Genomic DNA, 19,146 nt, shown 5'->3' with positions numbered 1-19,146 from the left:
TCCATCCACGCTTTCAATCATATGTCTTGTTTCTAATTCAACCTCTTTCACCTTGTAGATTCATTGTTAGAACTCCCCGTTCTCCGACCATGAAATGAAAATTTCCATGAAAGTTGCATTTCCCTCTCATAGTCCCATTAAACCTTAACTGTGTGTCGAACAAAAGGCAAACTCAAGCACAATATACTTTAATTCAAATGATATTATGGTGCACATAAAAGAAATTTCGATATCCCCAATTTTGAGGCCAAAAATGGAACGCATGGAAGAAAAATACCGGTTGTTGGATGAAACCAACTGGCCTCGTCTTCTTTGGATTTCAGCTCCTCTCTGAACATATTTGACAGTAAAAAGTTGTTGGAAGACTCATGTTTGTTGTTCAACACAATAGATCCTTGTATACCACTCTTTTCCCAGAAGGAATTTTGGGGGGGGTTCCAATAATTTTAAAACTCTAATAACAGCTTTTTCTGCAAAAAGTCGCCTGCCTTGCTAAATTAGGCACTGACTAGTGTTAGCAAGTACGATGTGTCGGGTGAAGTACTTCTTAACATGGTCGCTGTGTGATTTGTTCAGTTGGTGAGGTTACCAAGAATTTCCTGTACTGGTCATAAATCGATAAAGCTGCTGTACACAGCTAAAACCAAACCACATTTGAAGGAACCATTGTTCCCTCAACCGTTCCCTCCACCTCTGCATCTCATGCACCCGCATCCCCTTCGCGTTTCACACTAAATTTTCCCCCTCCTCGACGAGAGCAGGTGCTTTCTATTACATCGACGTGCACACACATGCGCAGAAAGTATGTGCACTCACACAAACTTTGAAGTGAAATGGCTCCATCAGATCTAAACCACAGGAAGGGAGATGGTGGATCAGAGATAAGCTAGCAGCGTGGAGCCCGGCGTGTTCACTTGTGCATGCGTCCTGCCATGGGAGCTCGACTCCCGGCGAGACAGAGTCTCCTCTTACCAGCGGGCCGGTGCCTTTGATGTATCAGGACTTCTGCAGGAAAAACAGTAGAAATTACAGCTATTTATTCTATTAAAGCCAAGTCAATCTTATAAAGATTTCAATGAGGCTGAATTTGAGGCGGGGTTGATAACCCGGTAATAAAAACCCTCTGTGCCTCGCTTTTCCGTGAAAGCTGCAAAAAAAAAAAAAAAAAAAAAAGCAAAACTGTGGCTCCAGTCAAATCTGAAATCCTGGAGATTGAGTAACTTTATTACTGGAACTTAAATCCCCTGGCAGCCAGGTCCAAGTCACGGCTTAAGTGTTTTTTGTTTTGTTTTATTTCTGTCTGACTGGTTTCAGCCGCTCTGGAGATGCACTGAGTCACGCGTCTATCATGATGATTGCGACCTGATCGTCTTCACTGAGCTCTATTGACACTCACAGAGCACAATAGCATTTATTAAGCTCCAACCTCAGCTCAGCTTGGCTCCGATTGACTCTCATTGTAGAAACTCTGACATGGTTGGTACAGCAACAAAAGAAACTGCAGTCATGCAACACACCTAATTTTACATTATCCAGAGCTACAAAGGCAGTTACTTCAGCTTGTTTAGAACATTAAAAACAGTTGCTGGGATATATATTAAGGATATTGGGTTGTGTAGCAAACTTATTGAACAAGGCAACTCCTTGGTGTTGCTTTGTGTTTGCTCATGAGCGCAGCAGGATGTTCCAGACGTCTCTCTCCACAGCAGCACGTTCCAGCTCCACCTGGGGGATCTCCAGGCCCTCCCCTACCAACTTTCCTTCATTGAGCGTTGGGTCTATCAGGATATCGTTCTCCCAGTGTGCAGAAGAGCTTAGAAGGGATTGGAATCCTTGCAAGATGCCCAAACTACATCTGCTGTTCTAACTGCAGTGCCAAGGAGGACTCTAATCCCTTCTAGGGGATTAGAGTGCACACCTCACACTCAAAAGTTCATCGCTTTATTGTCACCTGTGGACAAAACTGTGTTATCTTTAACCCATCACATTGGAAAATCCATTAACAAGCAGCTCATACAGCAGCTTTGAGGCAGCAATGAGTCCTATTGTCCATGATAAACGTGGCCAAACATAGAATGCTAATTTAGTTAGCTTTGTAGCAAAGGCCATGTCAATAGATGGTCAAACGTAAAGGAAAAATATAAATTTCTATCCGGATTCTACATGCTACAGTTCACCAAGAACACACAGATGTGGAGAAAATCGGTCTGATGTCTGTCCGGCAGCAGAACCCTGACTCCCGGTCTGCCCTTGGGCTCCCACAGGAACTGCCGGAGGGACGAGCGCAGAGGAACAAGGACCATATATCCAGTTCTTGTTCGGGAGCTGCCCAGTTCAAGAGCAATATTTTAGAGCTGACCATGAAGCAGGTCCCCAGAAAGAACAGAATATTTAGGGCTGCAGGACTTTTCTGAAGGAGAAGCAGCACATGGTTGGTTTATGACAGAAGGGTAGTCATGTGACTCAGGATGTTTGTATTCGGACCTACAGATACAGTCTAACTGCAAAGTTTTTGCTCCCCGTAATGTTGATTTACTTTCAAATGAGGAAAAAAATACAAGTTTTGTTTTGCATTTCAGAAAAAATGCAAATATTTTCCCCAGCTGAGAGCCTGCATGATTATAATAAAGCATTTCTCATAAATGGGTTGATAGCATCACACAGCAAGGGGAGAAATGAGAGGACTGTGAGATGATAAGATTACACACACACACACACACACACCTGTGAAGGCTGGATCAGCTAACGTCCTGAAAACCAAGCCGAGATGCATCGTGACAGCTTAACAGGATAAAGCCCGCTTGAATTTACGTCGAAGCGTCGAACAAATGCCCATTAACGATCAATCTTTCTGTGCAGCAGCAAATTTTTGGCTCTGATGCAGATCTGAAATGTTAAAAATAAGTTAAAGTCTATGTTAAAATGTTAAAGACTAAATATGGAAATGAGATTAACGCTAAACTGCGCATAAATATTTCCGCTACATCAGATAGAGTGAGCCATATTTTAGTTTGAGGCATTCATGCACGCTGGAACATGCGCACGTATGCATGCGCACGTGCATGAATGCCAGCAGCCTTCTTTGCTTTGGCATGGCTCTTCTATTGGGGCGTGATTTATGTCTGTTTTGGTTGGCCTTCACAGCAGAGTCGGTGGAGTTTGGAGGTGGCGAGGAGGAATTTATTCGCATCAGACACAAACACACACTCGCAAAGACACACACACTCACAAACACACACACAGAAACAGAGGTATTTATATAAATTTGCATCACTTTCATATCTCCAGAAACACACACCTGGACCGTGATAAAGACGGAGCCTCTTTTCTTTGAGAGCAAAACACATCCATTGACTTTGCTTGCCTGTATAAATTACTCACACACACACACAAACACGCACATGCACATGCATGCACACACACAGGCAAAAGAGGAATGTGTTGTTGTTACAGAGGTGCTCAGTATTCAGCACCTCCTCACTGATAACATTTCTTCTATGCAGAAAAAGAGAATGTTCACAAGAGGAAGACGGACAGACGGACAGGCAGGCAGGCAGGCAGACAGACAGACAGACAGACAGACAGACAGACAGACAGACAGACAGGCAGGCAGGCAGGCAAGAACAAAGTAGCCAAGAACAAAGAAGAGGGAGAGAGCAGATGGTAAAGACCAATTAGAAGGCACATATATTGGTAAATAACGAGAATTGGACAATAAGTTAACATTATTTTCATTTTACATTTAGTGTAGATTTAACCTGTCTCATTAAATCTGTCTCATTTGTGTCCGTGTAGATTTATCTTGCTCAAACCCGGATTCGTTCCAGATGCCGGCACTCTATTTCTAAAGTAATTAAACATGAAACTATGAAACAAAAGGACACAAACTGTAAACGCTGGCAGTTGTCTGGCCCAGTCAGAGCGGTCCTCTGTCAGCTGGTACCAGGTTATTTATAGACCTCATTACACATCTGGCCTCCAATCAGTCTCCAGTCTCCTTTCCTGCTTCCTTTGACAGCTTATCCTTTCATCCTTCTTTCCTCCTCTCCCTCCATTTGTATCACAACCTTTGACCTTTCCTTGTTAGGGAGGAAAAGGAAAAGGTTAACCTCTGAGCTGAACACACACACACACACACACACACACACACTCACACACACACACACACACACACACCGTTCCTCACCGTTCTGCAAATCTCAATGCATATAATTAGCTTCAACTTTAAATTGACTTTAAAAACAGATGACGACACACACATTCGTACAAATTCACTCCACTCTAATTGAACCTTGTGTTTTGGGTTAATTGAGGCCAGTGAACAGTGGTATTAAATTCTAGAATTTATGTTCTCCATATTCTTACCTACATCAATAGATCTTTTACTGTGACAGAAGTTCATACAGTTTTCATTAAGGCATCAGGATTTTACATTAAGAAGAAACTGATGAAACATTGTGTGCAAGTATAATCAGGAGCTGCAGGGAATGTGTGTGTGTGTCTGTGTGTGTGTGTGTGTGTGTGTGTACCTAAGATGGCCTTGATGAACACCTTTGAACTAAATCATACTGATGCTTTCTAAGTCATATTCCAAAGCCACTGGTTCTATTTTCGTTAAAGCTAGTAAATAATGTTCTAATCTAATGGAAAAGAAGCTGAATCATAGATGTATTAAATTAGCCGTTCTTTTACTGGACTGCGCTGCTGTTGACCCGTTCAGAGAGACAAAACTCTTCACAGAGCGAATAACAAGCACTTTAGAATCTAAGGAAACCACACATTAAGCAGCTAACGACAACATTGCTCTCAGTGATCTGGATCAGTTATGACAATAAAAGAAAATTCTGTTTGCTCATTTTTCATTAATGTTACCAGCGATTGCAGCTTTTTTCCAGAACCCCAATCTATAAAACCAGTAACTGGGCCTGTCCACAGATATTTGGCCCCGTCAAAGCAGAATAAGACTTTGATCACACCTCCACGCTGTCAGGTTGTGGTGTGTGAGTGTGTGTGTGTGTGTGTGTGCGTGTCTGTGTGTGTGCCTCCGTGTGATTTTCTTGGAAATTAGGCCATCAATCAAACACGACATGGGTAGCAGCAAAGTCCTAACATCGAAACAGAAACGCTGCAGCAACATGTGGCATTATTTATGTACCATTTTAGAAACGTGTGTGTCGTCATCATGTAAACCTCCAGACCTATAGCCCCGTTTGTGTGTCTGGACAGCAATAATGTTGAGCTATATACAAGCACGTTCATTTTAAACATCAACTCTGCTTCACATTCTACACACGTTTTTGAGTTCTCTGCATTTCTTTGATAATTATATCTCCTTTTGCAGGTATTGGCGACGTCAGAGCGAATAAATTCCATTTTAAAATATTTCTATTCATGTTTTTGTCCTTTAGATGTTGCAAAATGTCACATTTTTAAAATGAAAATCACGTTTACATTTTTTTTGGTCTTCATTCTGAAGTGTTTTCCCACAGAAATGTGCCTTAAATGTGGTCGTTCATCATCACTTTATATAATTATGTGTGTTTAATGTGACATATGGTTGTCATGAGATCCATCTTAGGAACCTCCTCTCGAGGTTTCCTCTCTCTCCTTTTAAAGTGGATCTGTGCGATCCAATTGTGCCCAGCCAAAGATCTGTCCGGGTAAAGGATACGTTTGATCGCTCATGTGTGCATAATCTGTCCCTTAAAAACTATAAAAATTAGACAGATTAATAACAGAATAAAACCTCAATTTACCAGCAGACAGAGCATAAATGCATCTGCAGATACTTCAGATGGATGAGCTCTCCAGTTATTGTGACCTAGTTGTGGTGCAGACGAAAGGAAGAAGAAGAAGAAAGCAAAAATACAAACACAAATGTGTTTTCCTTACTGTCAGAATGAAATATAATGCCATTAATCATGTAATAGAAGTGAAAAAGGCTGCAGTTCCAGAGATCCTCTGAGTTTGGTGGCTGCATTCCTGCAGAAACTAACAATATAATAAAGAGATATCACAACATATTCCTCTTTTCATGTATCATTTGCATCAGAGGATTTAGAGCGATCTCTGAGTCATAGAGCAGAAATTCTGATGTACAGAAAAGATATCGATAGGTAAATAAATGAGGAATGGAGCCAAAAACAGAGCCAACTATGACAAGAAATTCCAGAAACTTGTGCCCTAGTGTCTGTAAACGCGTCACAGTTAATAGTAATCACCTCATTAATTACCGCAGACACTTTAAGCAGATAATTGTACTATAACAACATCCACGTCGATTCAATGGCATGTGAATTATTATCCACCAAACTTTCCGTCCACACATCCGGATCCACATACGGGATGGATGCTAATCTGTTTCCTATTGTCAGCCAATATACATGCAAATAATTAAAAAACTGGAGTGAATTAAGCTTTGACTCATCAGAAAGGAGGAAACTGGTGCGGTTCGCAGCCATGAAGCGTCGAGTCGTCACTTTGTTCAGCCGTTCATCATATAATGACGGTAATTAGTTGCACGCTGTCTGTCAGCTCATAAAAGTGGAACAATGGTGTCGAGAGAACGGATGGCAACGGGAGAATGGAAGAGAGAAAAGACACTGATGAGAGGGAGGAAGAGAAGGGGAGATGTTGAAATAAGGAGAAAGAGTGAGACGTTAACAAGGGCACCCGTGGGAGGGCACGAGGAAGGAGTGAGGAAAGGAGCCATGCGCTGGGAGAAATCCCGCTGTCGCCAACTCCGCTCACAATCGCTTCATGTGTCGGGCTGTAAAGCGCCGCATGCTTTTGGTTTTTCCAAAAGCACGACGGAGACGCTGGGAGAAAAGGCCGGAGGAGGGATCAGGAATCAAAGGCCCAGACCAGGGTTTCAAACCCTCACCCTCAAAACTTAATGACATGCATCTTATCCCAGTGAGCCCAAACAAAGCCGTCGAAGAGCGGTTCCATAAGCTGTGGTTTGTCTCAGGGAAAAGCATGATGACTCCTCCAATTTAGGCCTTTCACTCTCTTATTTTTGTGGCGGCGCAATTTTCATTACTTGTTTGCCCAAACTTTCATTGCTCAGGGATGGAACTTTTTTTATATGGCCTTGTTTTTTGGTTTCAAGATGGGGTCTCATGCTTGAATTAGTCACTATTTTGATTCTATAGACCTCTGCCAATGCAAACCTTGCAACATTTGATATCACCCGAAAGCGAATGGCTACATTCATGCTTCATTCAGACTTTTACACTCGGCTTTCCCCCAAGTTCCCGCAAATTGTTCTATTAAGGCAGCGAAACTGTCGGGTTTGTCAGACTTCAGCTGCAAAATGAGACACCATTTATTCTATAAATATGATCTTGTGTTACAGACTAATGGAACAAAACAATGGAATGACGAAAATATATCAACAAGGAAAAAAGATGAATGTCAAGTCACTGCGTGCTGAGGTCATTTCGACCACTTCAGAGGTGACTGCCTAAACAAAATGAGCGATGGTGAAATGAGTCAGTTGTAGACAGCCCAAAATTACAATAATCTAGAGAGCAAATAGGAGCAGGGCGACTGTTTTATTCCAGTCATGTTAAATTTGGTTCACTTTATCTATTTTTAAAGACAGAAAACTAAAATATTTGCTTTTAATATGCCAGTTATTATGGCACAGGCACATTTCCGTTCACCTACTTGGAATTAAAAGGACCACAGCACGAGCTGAAAAAATCATCAGAAGTGCCAGAAAAGTAATTTAATTTCACCAAACCCACTAGGTTTACTCATTAGAATGCAGCTTTTGTAATGATAAATTAAATTATACGTCTATAGTGCTATAATGTCATGATGTAACTGTATCTCTTAACTTTAGCATATTTTTGCTCCCCTGAAGGTGTAAATAAACAACAAGTTTGTTTTCAAGTTTCATTACCAATGTCAGATTCTATCCTCCTTAAGCAAAGGGATCCCATAATGTTTTAATAAAAGCAGTTTTTTTTTAAATTGAGTGTTTGTATCCACCTGGGATAAAAAAACCAAACCCAACAACATCTATAAAACAGTTATACAGTTTTGATAGACAACACTTCTTTTACTGGACTAAATTCAAACATATACATTTGGCATAAGCAACTGTGTGCAGCCCAAACAGCGCAATTGAGACGTAACTTTCAATTTACGACCAAAACATCAGCAGAGCTTGGCTGTAAATTGAAATATTCCAAATTATGATGGATAAATAATTGCTCTCCGTTTGGACCAACTGTCATTTAAAACAAGTCCATGTGTGAGGGGCTTATTCCACCTCGCTGTCAGCATTATCACACCAGTTTGGGCTCAGCTCCCACGCCATGCACCTCTACCAGTGAACCAGTAATGGTAATAGCATTCTCTTATATCAGGAGTCCATCTTATAGAATATACAGTAGTTTTCTCTTTTTAAATTGGTGCTTTCCTTCCAGCACCGCTCTCATAATTTTCAGACGTATCATATCGTTGCACTCACACAGGTTTTCCTGGGAAAGTCTGGATTGATTGATTGAGTTTATACTGATTTGCTCTGCAGAGAGATAAGACGAACTACAAAAGCACCGTTTGATGTAAACTGAATGAACCGCTGTATCTATAAGATAAGAACATGATCCACTTTAATTCCCCGAAAGTCCCCTCTTTGTGGTCTTGTTAGCATAGCTCAACCCGTTTCAGAGCCACAGAAGGAGTAGGAATCAATATTAATGGTCTGGATTTGACTCGGGGGCGTGCATCTACATTTGTTTCGTGCCTCGACTGCTATCGCTGAATGGTGATTGCTGGATGATCCAAATCCAGACGGTCTAGCACTGGCTGATGAGTGAGGGTTGTTTTCCACGAAGGACTCTCTCCTCAGGCCTCTTTGGGCATGACTAGCAGGTATGAAACCTCAGGGCAGATTCCAGAACCTCAAGGCGGATTTTATTTCCCTGTAATTCAGGGGGCAGCGGGGGAGAACCCCAGGAGGAGCTGGATTCAGTTGCTATTTAAAAAGAAGGCACGAGGGATGTTTTCAATAAGCCCTTTTTTTGTTAGATTAAAAAAGTCGGTACATGTGGGGAGCAAATGTATTTATATGGATGAAAGCTGCACATGAGGCTACAGCAACTCCCAGTTATGAATACGCAAACCAGTCGTGATGACAACTATAAAGCTGCAAAGTATGTTACAATAATTGATAAATTTGCAGGAAAAAAAGGCTAGAATGATTCTATAGGTGGTTTCCCAACCAACGCGCCAATTCTGTGCAGCCATCGAATGTTTTAGTCCGAAGAATCAGATGCAGAAATTCAAGTAATTAATCCCCGAGTTGAGATTTCATGAAGGTTCCCCGAGCGACCAATAGAGGGCGGCATCACAGTGGCAGCCTGCAGAAGGTGCACGTTAACAAAGTCACTAATGTTCTGTGCACATCACTGTTGCACTAAAGTCCGAGTCTCAAAGGGAGCAAATGTGTAGTTTAATGACCACAGGCAGGAAGCTGTAGTCAAATAATGCTTCAAATGTTAGTAGGGGTTGTGAAAGTATCCTATATTATTGGAAGGTTCATGAACAGCGTCCCAGGCAGTAGAGATACAAGTCGACATTTAAATTACAACAAGAGCCTTGAGAGAAAATGAAAACAGTAAAACTCATCAATGCCATAACGGGACGAGACCCAGTTCAATTACTCTGTGAAATCAAAGTCTTTCTCAGACTGTTTCTCTTGTAATGTCATGTGTTGCTGAAGCATCCAGCATTTAGCGTGACACCAAAACTCTCTAATGATGATCCATCGGAGAGAAGGCTCGTAAATGCCTCCAGTCACCAGCGATATATATTTCGCAGAGTTGATGCAGGGGCCGGACATAAGGAAGAGTTTCTGGGAAAATCAGCTGAAGAAATGTATGAAATTTATGCGCTAGAGAGGGCTGCGTGTCAGGCTGCGCAGTTTTTATTCCTCTGTGTGGGAAAGTGTCAGAGTTTATACAACAGACGGTTTGTGAGAGATAAGAGGAGTGAAAGTTAGAGAGAGAGAGGGAGAGAGACAGACAGAGAGAGGGGGAGAGAGAGACGTGGAGAGAGAGACTTTTGGGGGAAACCGGAGTTCAGATCGCTCTGCCTCTCACTCTCCAGCCGCACCAGACTGTTGCGCGTCTGCCTCTCAACTTTTTTCCTGGTTCCAACTCTCGATCCGCGGAGGGATGTTCTCTGGAAGGGGCTGAACTTTACCACTCGGGGAAGTTTGGGAGTCTGTGTGTCGGAACTTGTCCGAGAGTTTGTGAATGGTGGCGGACGCTGGGGAGACGATTACGCATCGAGTTGAGTGACGCGCAGAGGGAGATGTTTTAAGAGAAAACTTTGCTGTCACATTCAGACCAGCGTTCTATTCCCGACTGTTCAATGGAGAGAAAGAGGTCGTTTAAAGGAGATTCCTACTTGCTGAGCATTTAAACACAAACTTTGCTCAACTTTACTGATTTTTTGTTCCTTTCCCCCCTACTAACTTCAACGGCATCTTTGGCCAGTATCGGAATCTCTGCTTCCATCACGACTTGTTGAAACTGCAACATCTTTTCAATCACTCTCGCTTTGGAAGTAATTGCTCCTGGATACCATGCGTCCGAGCGGGCCGGGGAAGCATGCTGCGCTTTGCCGAGGGTTGGCTCTGGTTTCCGCGCTCCTGGTGTGCGCTGCTTCGGTCAGTGGATGCCCGCATAAATGCAGCTGCTCCGGATCACATGTGGACTGCCAGGGTCTGGGTTTAAAGACGGTGCCTAAAGGAATACCGAGGAATGCCGAGCGCCTGTAAGTGAAATGACTTAGTTTTCACTTCATGCAACTTTGTTTTAAATCTATTTTAAGTGATCACATGATGCCCAAATACCCCGATGGTGCGCGCTGTCTAAATGACAGCCTTGCAAGTCAAATCGCGTTGGAATTATATTATAATAATGGACGTATATGAGAGCAGAAAACTTCTCTTTCTCTGTTTCTGATGGAAATCAGTTATTCTAAGGCTGTATATTCAAGGCTGTTTACGCCCTTATAAATAAGCCGCATTGTATAGTGTATCCATGCATGTCAAACGTCCCTTCAATCCAGACACTTATTTCATTATTTTTTAGATAAATTCTCGATCTGTGTAAAATGTTCCTGGTCAACTTTGCATCAATTTATACTCCTAAACTTTTAAAAACTTTGTATTTTATTTTTTTTAAATGGTTGAAATAACTTGGGTTGTGATGAACTGAACTCTGTAGCTGCTGTAGTCTCTAGTCAACAGGGCAAATAAACAAGAAAACAAGTCTGCGATGACCTCAGTGCACAGAAGTGTTGGAGGAAAATGCGCTTGTGAGCGGGGCTGCGAGTTGTAATCAGGTCAAGATGGAATGTGAGGAAAAGCAACAAGGGTCTCCAAACTTTTCAGATTAGTTCACGCTGCCTTCCAAGGTTTGTCCCAGGTTCTTCAGCCTGGACAGGCTCGCTCAGTCCACGCTCCAAAGCCCGACTTTACTCAGAGAGCTGGCTTTAGTGGTTGATTTGAACTTGATGACAGAAATGAGATTCATTCCTGAGGCAGAGACGGACCTCTGACAGATGGCGGTGCCACCTCTACCCCGATCTTGACACATACGCTCTCCCGCAGCCACACACACATGCATGCTTTTCACAAGCACACACCTATGCTTTCAAGGCATGGAAGCCATTAAAAACCTGATAGCAGAGCGGCCAACAGCTCTGCAGGGGATCAACAACAGACCTGACCCTGAGACAGCAAACACAATCAGCACAGGGTGCAGACGGAAATCTGTCACTGTGTTTGGGGATTTGGAAGGTGTTCAGCATTTGTGTGTATCATTACACTTATAACGGTGTTAAACATGTGCGCCTTGGTTTATCAGTGTAAACGTTTGTTCGAACAGGGAACCCCAAACCTTCTATCCCACAGGAGTATTATGACCTCTCAGGACCTGTTGGCTTTTACACAGCAATCCCCTCAAGACATTTACACCCTAGGAAAATAAATAATTAGAGCAGGCTGTGATGGGGAGGCAGGATAAGGGGGTCCCTTGCCTCTCGCTGGGGTCCCGAGGGTGGAATATTTGGGGTAGCAGCGCCCCCTCCCACCACTTCATTCCAGAAACTGTGTTTATGTTTCCCTGATTTATCCAGGTCAGTGTTTCAGCCGGCCCACAGTCGCTCCCCCCTCCATCTCTTCATCTTTCCCTCTCTCGTTCTCTGAAGATACATTTAAGGGAGTCAGCGATGGCGGACATTAAAATGGATGGAATTCCAGTTGAAACAGTTACAAGTGAAGAATTTGTGTGCATTCTGCCTCGAGCCAGGTGCTTCGCTCTGCAGAGCAGTTGGTTTTTTTTGGGTTCTTTAACTTTATCAGTCACCATTTTAAATAGCCTAGACTGCAAACAAACGTTTCGTAAGGGGTCAGAGATGAACAATATAATAATCCTGTAAACCCTGGCAGTGTAAACATTGAGGATCAGTGTTCCAGACACTGGCATGGAAGACATTTGGCAGAATATGACACAAAAGAATATGCTTTAAATACCAAGGCATTGGTCTGTTTGCAGCCTTCTTTCCCATTGAAACCTATTTAAAACTCGATTCAGTAAAATTCAGACATTACAAGTCTAAGGGGGGGCAGTCAGGACTGCTTCATTTACCATTGTAAAGGGAAGGACCATTACAAGTTCATTAAATGCAGCAAAATGACGTTGACATTGTGGTCTGTCATGTCTCTATGCATCCATTTTTGTGGGAAACATTGGATGACTGACAGCCAAACTGATGTAGAAATCCATCAACAAGGGTTGATAGAGTTTTCAGTGTCAGAGTTCTGTGCACCGAAACCGCAGCACATGCAACGCTTGAGTTAGGGACACGACTCTTGCCTTATCTCGGGCAGAAAATCTCCAGCCACATGAACAAAATCTAAACAAATTCAGACAGGCTCTGAGAATATGACTGAAAACACATGTAGAAAAATCTCTGTTAAGAAGAAGTACATGACACACTCTGAGGGAAGTCTGGCACAAGAAGAAAGTCCACGATGAAATAACTTTGGGACACAGTGATGTATATGATCGAAAATGTGTTCAATGGAAAATACTCCATTGAGCAGCTGCCTAGATTAAAGGAAATTGACCGAAATGGAAAAGAGAAAAATCCCCACTGTTAATTAATTAGTCCGAAGAATTTGTTTCTGCCACTCTGGGAGTGACGGGTGTGAGCCAAAACCCGAACCAAAGCCCACCTGTCATAACTGTGGGATGAATCCGTGCAAAAAGCCAAGTTTCCCTCGCCATTGTAAACAGGGTATGTGGAAAGGTTAACGAGAGAAAAACACCGGTGGCCTCATCTGTTCACACACGCATACACCAACAGGCAGCCTCACAGATTACCGCAGGCCAGTCGGTGCCGTAATGTCCTCCTTGGGAAGCCACTTGAGACCTCATTTGCATCTAATTTGAGTGGAGGGTTTCAAAGGGAGGCTTAACAGACTTAACAATGGCAGGGAAAATGAATTGGAAGCTCTCCTGTGTCTAAATCACACCTGCCCTGCAGAGGCTGAGCACACACACACACACGCTTGCGCACACACACATCCCCTGGAGTGATGATTTCTTGGGTGCCTTGACTGCAGAAATGGGGTAAAATGAATCAGCAGATCCACCAGGTGGCTGTTGAATTGATGGAGCTGCATTCGGCACCACCAGTGTGAGTGCACGTGGTTTTGCTTATGCGTGTCTGTGTGCATCATAGTATTTATCGCATGTGTGCATCGACCTATGAGTGAGTTCACTGCTCGGAGCAGCTTGCTGCCAGAGCCAACTTTACACAAGCTAATTTTGATTTTAAAAGGCGATTTTCTTCTTCCCCCCATTTTTTTTTACGAGCGACACCTTCTCTGCTTTCTCCAGAACCGTATGGTTCTTTTTCCTCTGTTACTTCCTTTTATTTTCCCTCTCATCCTCTCATCGCAGCGACGTCTCTCCCCTCATCTTTTGCCTTTTTGACTTTCCCCGTGCTTTCCCCCCTTTCTTTTTCTTGCACTCGTTTCAGTGCACATTCTCTACTTGTCCCTCGCCTCCTCCTCTGATCTCCACCTTCTCCAGCACATTTTCACACACCTTCAGTTTGCCAGCAGCGTTTCTCCAGCAGAGTTTTCACAGCTCCCATTTCCCCTCAGTGGGCCAACCTACCACAGAGCACACAACAATACAGTGCTGTCACACTGTGTGTAGGATGGAAACACACACACACACACACATTCATGTCCACGCTCCTGCTTCTGGTGCTTATCAAAGCTTGGCTTTGATTGGTCAATAGTTGCTGGAACCACCACACCCTCAATGTGCAGGGCATTTCACAGTGATGCTGCTTTTTGGCCTGTACGTGTATGACATGTGAATAATATGCTGCATAAATCTGGGTGGAGGTGGCACGTTAAATAGCTTTCCAGTTGGGTATTGATTCGTTTTTTTTACTGAGGGCAAGTGAGGGCAAGAAGCCTGGAGCTCCAACTTCAACTGGCTCAAAGGGCTAACACATAAACTGTGCGTCCAAGTGATTCAGTTCAGCTCGCTTCAGCTCAATCTGGTATTTATTTTTCTGCATTCCCTTTTAAAAAAAAAAAGAAATTGGAAATGACAGTCAATGTTCTGCCTCATGTTTTGGCACTTTTCCATTGGGGCACCAAGAACACGGATGTTCAGGCACAGAGCCGGTGCACTTGTACACATTGTCGTCGAAAGATTTGTCGACAGAAATCATCACCTCTATGCAACACTGCAAACTTTAGGCTGTAATTTGTGGGATACAACAGAGAGAGAGACTGTCAACACTGACGGATGGATGACCCAGGGAGATCTTCCACTTCATGCTCTTCCTCATTGAATTTGTAGGCGTGTTGCACTGCTCTGATGTCCTGTTCCTCATTATAGCTGCGACGTACCACGATGAGCTGAACTGGTCTGTTTAATGGAAGTGAAGCAATCGAGGAAGCTGATGCACACTTACTGTCAGACCAGGGAGTTTCATGTAACCAGTTTCCCCACATCCCTTTAAGTTGTGGGAACCGTCACAGACCAGGCTGGGACTTGAAGCCACAACCTTCTCGCTGCAATGAGCCACTGCTCAACACTGCAACACTGGACTTCTCTGTAAAATTTAGTGTAAAATAGCTGGTATTTACATGCAATAATGCTCCTGGTCAAGTACTTGACTGACATATTTTGTCTTGTGGTATTTTCTTGAATGTAAACTTCTTTGAGGGAACCTCACACACTTTAATAACCCTTGACTGATGGCCGCCATTCGACGAAGACTGTTCTGTAGCATTATCATGGGTATGGCGGTGATGTAATATGTTTGAGGAGCAGCCAAGTCTTATTGCTTTAGCAGACAAATCTAAATTAAGAAGCAAAAAGAAAAACCCACAATGAACTTGCTGTTCTCCGACAGACTCTTGATGTCACTTCTGTCATCTGCGGCCATCTTGCGGTAACCACGGCGTGCCTTCCAACTATGTTTGATTCCAAATGACACAAGTGAGGGTAACCAGTGTGTAGGCTGCAGTTCTAGGTCAGTGGGTGATATCCTTTCAGTCAGTTGACCATTTCGTAAACTGACCAGTCAGCCCGCTGGCACCGACAGTGGGTTTGGCTTTCAGAGAGCCGACACACACACACACGCACACACACACACAAACCTGCTTTTAACTTTCACGGGAAATGACAGTCTGTTACAGACTTGGTGTTGTTATGCAGTTTTTGTCAGTGTTCCTCGACATTCCACTTATCACATTAGGTTTTACTGGAGTAACGACTTCAATCTGGAATCGCTCTTTAGAGGCACGTGAAATTAGGCATCAGAGAATCAGAGAGGCTGTAAACAAACCAACCCTCGACACCAAATAATCAAAACCATTTTATTTAGCGCACACAGAAACATTTTGTGTACCATCAGGTCACAGCTGGACCACAGAGGAATCATCTTAACCATAATTGATGTTTGCAGCGAATAATTTTGGCGATTGCTTTAAAGTTTGCCTCATTTTCTCTTCAAAGTAAGTTTTTCTAACCCGGAGGTTAGCTAAAACAACCTGTGTGATTGTCAAATGGCCTGTGTGCGTTACCATTTATATGGCGATGGCAACGCGTTGGAAGGTCTTAGTAATTACGTCGCAGACGGGAATGGTGGTTTGAAGGTCAAAACTACTGAAATAGAGCCCTACCTTGTATTAATGTAGGAATTTCTTGCAGTCTTCAAACACTGCTTTGAAGTAGCAATGACCAAATTTTCCCCACTTTTCCCAAAATATCCTCACTCGTGGTCCAAAAATGGATTGTCACAAAGAGCTCAACGTGGAACCAGAACAGATAAAACACCCATACAGGGATTTCAATGTATTCCGTATTTCTTCCTCCAACCGAAACACATCAGCATGCATGTAAACACATAGGATAATTTATTCAGTGCACACTGCTTATTAGGTCCCAAATACACACACAGTAATCACATTCTTGTGTTTGTACTGGCTTCAGTACGCAGTTATTAGTAATTGGAAATGATGACATGTGACTGGGAGATAGAAACAAACCTGATGCAGAGGTGGTCAGCCCCGGATGACTTCACAGAGTTTGTGTGTGCGTGTGGGTGTGTGTGTGTGTGTGTGTGTGTTTGTGTCCCCTCTAAATGCTCCTACTCTGCGCAGGAGTCGTTTGATGTTAACTTATTTTGTCAATGTTTTTTTGGGGGCCACTGTCGCCAAAGCAACATGTCATGTCAAAGCATCCTGGAACTTTTCGGACGCTGCCACGAAGCTGTGAGTGACCTATAATGCTGCCCATCACCACTTTGGATCCTTAGTTTTCGGAGCACTCTCGTACCATTTATCTTTTTATGAATATTGGAAGTGGATGAATATATAGCATAAAAAGCATGACATTGGATTTAAACATTCATTTGGTTTCTGCCTGTCTGAAATGTTAGCTTATTCCTCGGGCTTCCATCAGAACTGTGTCCTACACCCACTGATCTGTGTGTAATCACAATTTGAGCAGCTATTCATCTAAATCGAGTGATGAATAAGTGACCGATTGTTACTGCCTGGCCCAGATTGTGTTTCCCACCTCTCTGTTCTCTCTTGCCGTCAACCATCTTTACATCTCTTCTTCCCTTCTCTCATGTGCTGAAGTCTGATTTTTCTCAGTCTTGGCTCCTGGTAGAGGAAGCAGCAGTCCTTGTGCTTGTCAAGTAGACCCTCGGCAGCCAAATTACCCCTCCACCTCTACTCCCTCCCATTTACTTACAGCGGCGGGGTAATAAATCCAGACAAAAGAAATGCTGCCCTGTAAACTCCAGCAAAGTAAAGAACTAACCAAATACAGCGCTGGCTTTATAACCCTTTTGGCCAATGGCTCTGAGGGAAAAGGACACTTGCAGACTGCTCCCTAATGTGGTCAAGCCCGCGTGGTTAACAGTGACACCATTTCCTGGGGTCGAGCGGCATCTCCATTGAAGGGAGACTGAGAGGGCGACGTTTAGACAGACGACACATTACTCTCCCAGATTTCAAAGGAGTCTGACTTGTCTGGGATGTTGAGTGATTAAAAATATTAACAGCTGAGCTTTTTTAAAGGCTGAGCTATAAACAGCAGTTGTTAAAGCCTTATAAAACAATGTGTGAGGATATAGTTTAGACAATAGTTTTGTTTAAGAAGCAGGAAGAAAAAGAAGGAGCTCCACAGCTTATCATTCAATCAGGATTTCCCTTTATGGAGTGAAAGTGTTGGTGTGCTGCAGGGCAGATTTTTCACTGACTAATGGCTCCTTTATCAGGGCTGTCATCACTCTTCTTCCTCACCCTATTCTTCTCACTTTTGGAGACAGAATTTCTTGGTTACTCATAGCATTTTTGGCATTGTGGGCATTGCAAGTGTGTGATAAGCCAAGGGTTCTCGCCCATTGTGTACAATGTGTGGCGAGGAACTTTGGCCACGTGAAATGTTAAATGTCAAGTGTCAGAATGTTTCTGAGGAGCATTCAGAGCCTACACGAGAAATCATCTCCAACAGTGGGGTCAGTGTTTTACAGGCGTGGCTATAAACCCAATCCATTGTTATCTGCAGAGGTTTCCCTCGGTTGCACTGGCAAATATTTGCTTTTACTGTCTAAATTCTACTTTTACCAACTTAGATCTGTGAATACCTGGCCTGAATAATTTAGATGTTTCCCCCTGCAATTATTCACTGCTGATAATTAGATAGTTTTAATCAATACAGACTCCAGAAAGCAGTACCAAAGTAAAGAAGTAGAAAAGCAGACATTCTTGCATGAGTGTTCTTGCACATGCTTTGTTTGCTCTGTTATGATGCCAACGCTGCAGGGTTTCAGCCACAAACTTGAGATTTTGTACGTATTTTTATCATAAATCCTGGGCTTGACATGCAAGTGCTTTGACTCTCAGTCTGGCGGTTTGAGAAACCAGAGAACAACAGATGCGTTGCTGTACAAATGTTGGGATGAAGAGAATAGTCACACTTTGAAGGGTCGGAGCAAATGTTGCCATCCTAATAACGCTCTTCCTAAATCTTCAGGCCATCCTCACTGAATTACTTGAATATTTTCAGCTGCCATTGTTCATAGTCTGACATATGTGAGAAAGCAGGCCAATAGGCTGGAAACAGGCATCGTTTCACGAGCGCGGGTTTGTTTGCTACCCTTGTCTCATTCTGACAGACCTGGAGGGCAGCTCTCTTTCTGGACTCACTCGGGGTCGGCGTAAACGTGCGCACACGCCATCTCAAAAGTCTTACGAAACCCTTCTTCTGTCAAATGAGTGGGTGGTCTGGGTGCAGGGGAAACAGAGTTTAGTATTGTTGATTTGCATACCCTGCCCACATTGTAATGATAAAAGCAGGATGAAAATCAAGCAAGGTTTCCTTTTGAACCGTGACTGCTAAATTGCAGGGTTTCAAAGTGCGTCAGTAAACAGCGTTTCTGCATGTGGATACTTCAGTGTCTGAAGCATCTAAATGATGTTTCAAAGCTTTTGCCACACTGTGCTGAATAAACCTGATGGCGACACACTCTATACTTTTATTTACGTTCGACTCGATTGAGGATCCTGAC

The 19,146-nt window shown here is 43.2% G+C and overlaps 1 protein-coding gene and 1 long non-coding RNA gene across 2 annotated transcripts in view; one reads left to right on the top strand and one right to left on the bottom strand.

Moving 5' to 3' along the window:
- Nucleotides 1-622: 622 nt before the first annotated feature.
- LOC115252419 (uncharacterized) lies at nucleotides 623-4,074 on the bottom strand. Its single transcript, XR_003890871.1, has 3 exons — nucleotides 3,960-4,074; nucleotides 3,759-3,844; nucleotides 623-1,005 (listed from the first exon to the last, which is right to left on the bottom strand). It is a non-coding gene; the product is annotated as an uncharacterized lncRNA (long non-coding RNA).
- A 6,000-nt stretch (nucleotides 4,075-10,074) lies between these two features.
- Nucleotides 10,075-19,146, top strand: part of slit3 (slit homolog 3 (Drosophila)) — a 157,912-nt gene continuing 148,840 nt past the window's right edge. The window contains exon 1 of the mRNA XM_011610926.2: nucleotides 10,075-10,794. Coding sequence (XP_011609228.2) covers nucleotides 10,604-10,794 — 191 coding nt within the window. The 5' untranslated portion in view covers nucleotides 10,075-10,603. The remainder of the gene's footprint in view (nucleotides 10,795-19,146) is intronic.

This window comes from Takifugu rubripes, chromosome 14 (assembly GCF_901000725.2).
Source record: "Takifugu rubripes chromosome 14, fTakRub1.2, whole genome shotgun sequence".
NCBI classification, from domain to species: domain Eukaryota; kingdom Metazoa; phylum Chordata; class Actinopteri; order Tetraodontiformes; family Tetraodontidae; genus Takifugu; species Takifugu rubripes.
The sequence above is the reverse complement of the archived record's forward strand: the minus strand, read 5'-3'. Positions and strand labels throughout refer to the sequence as shown.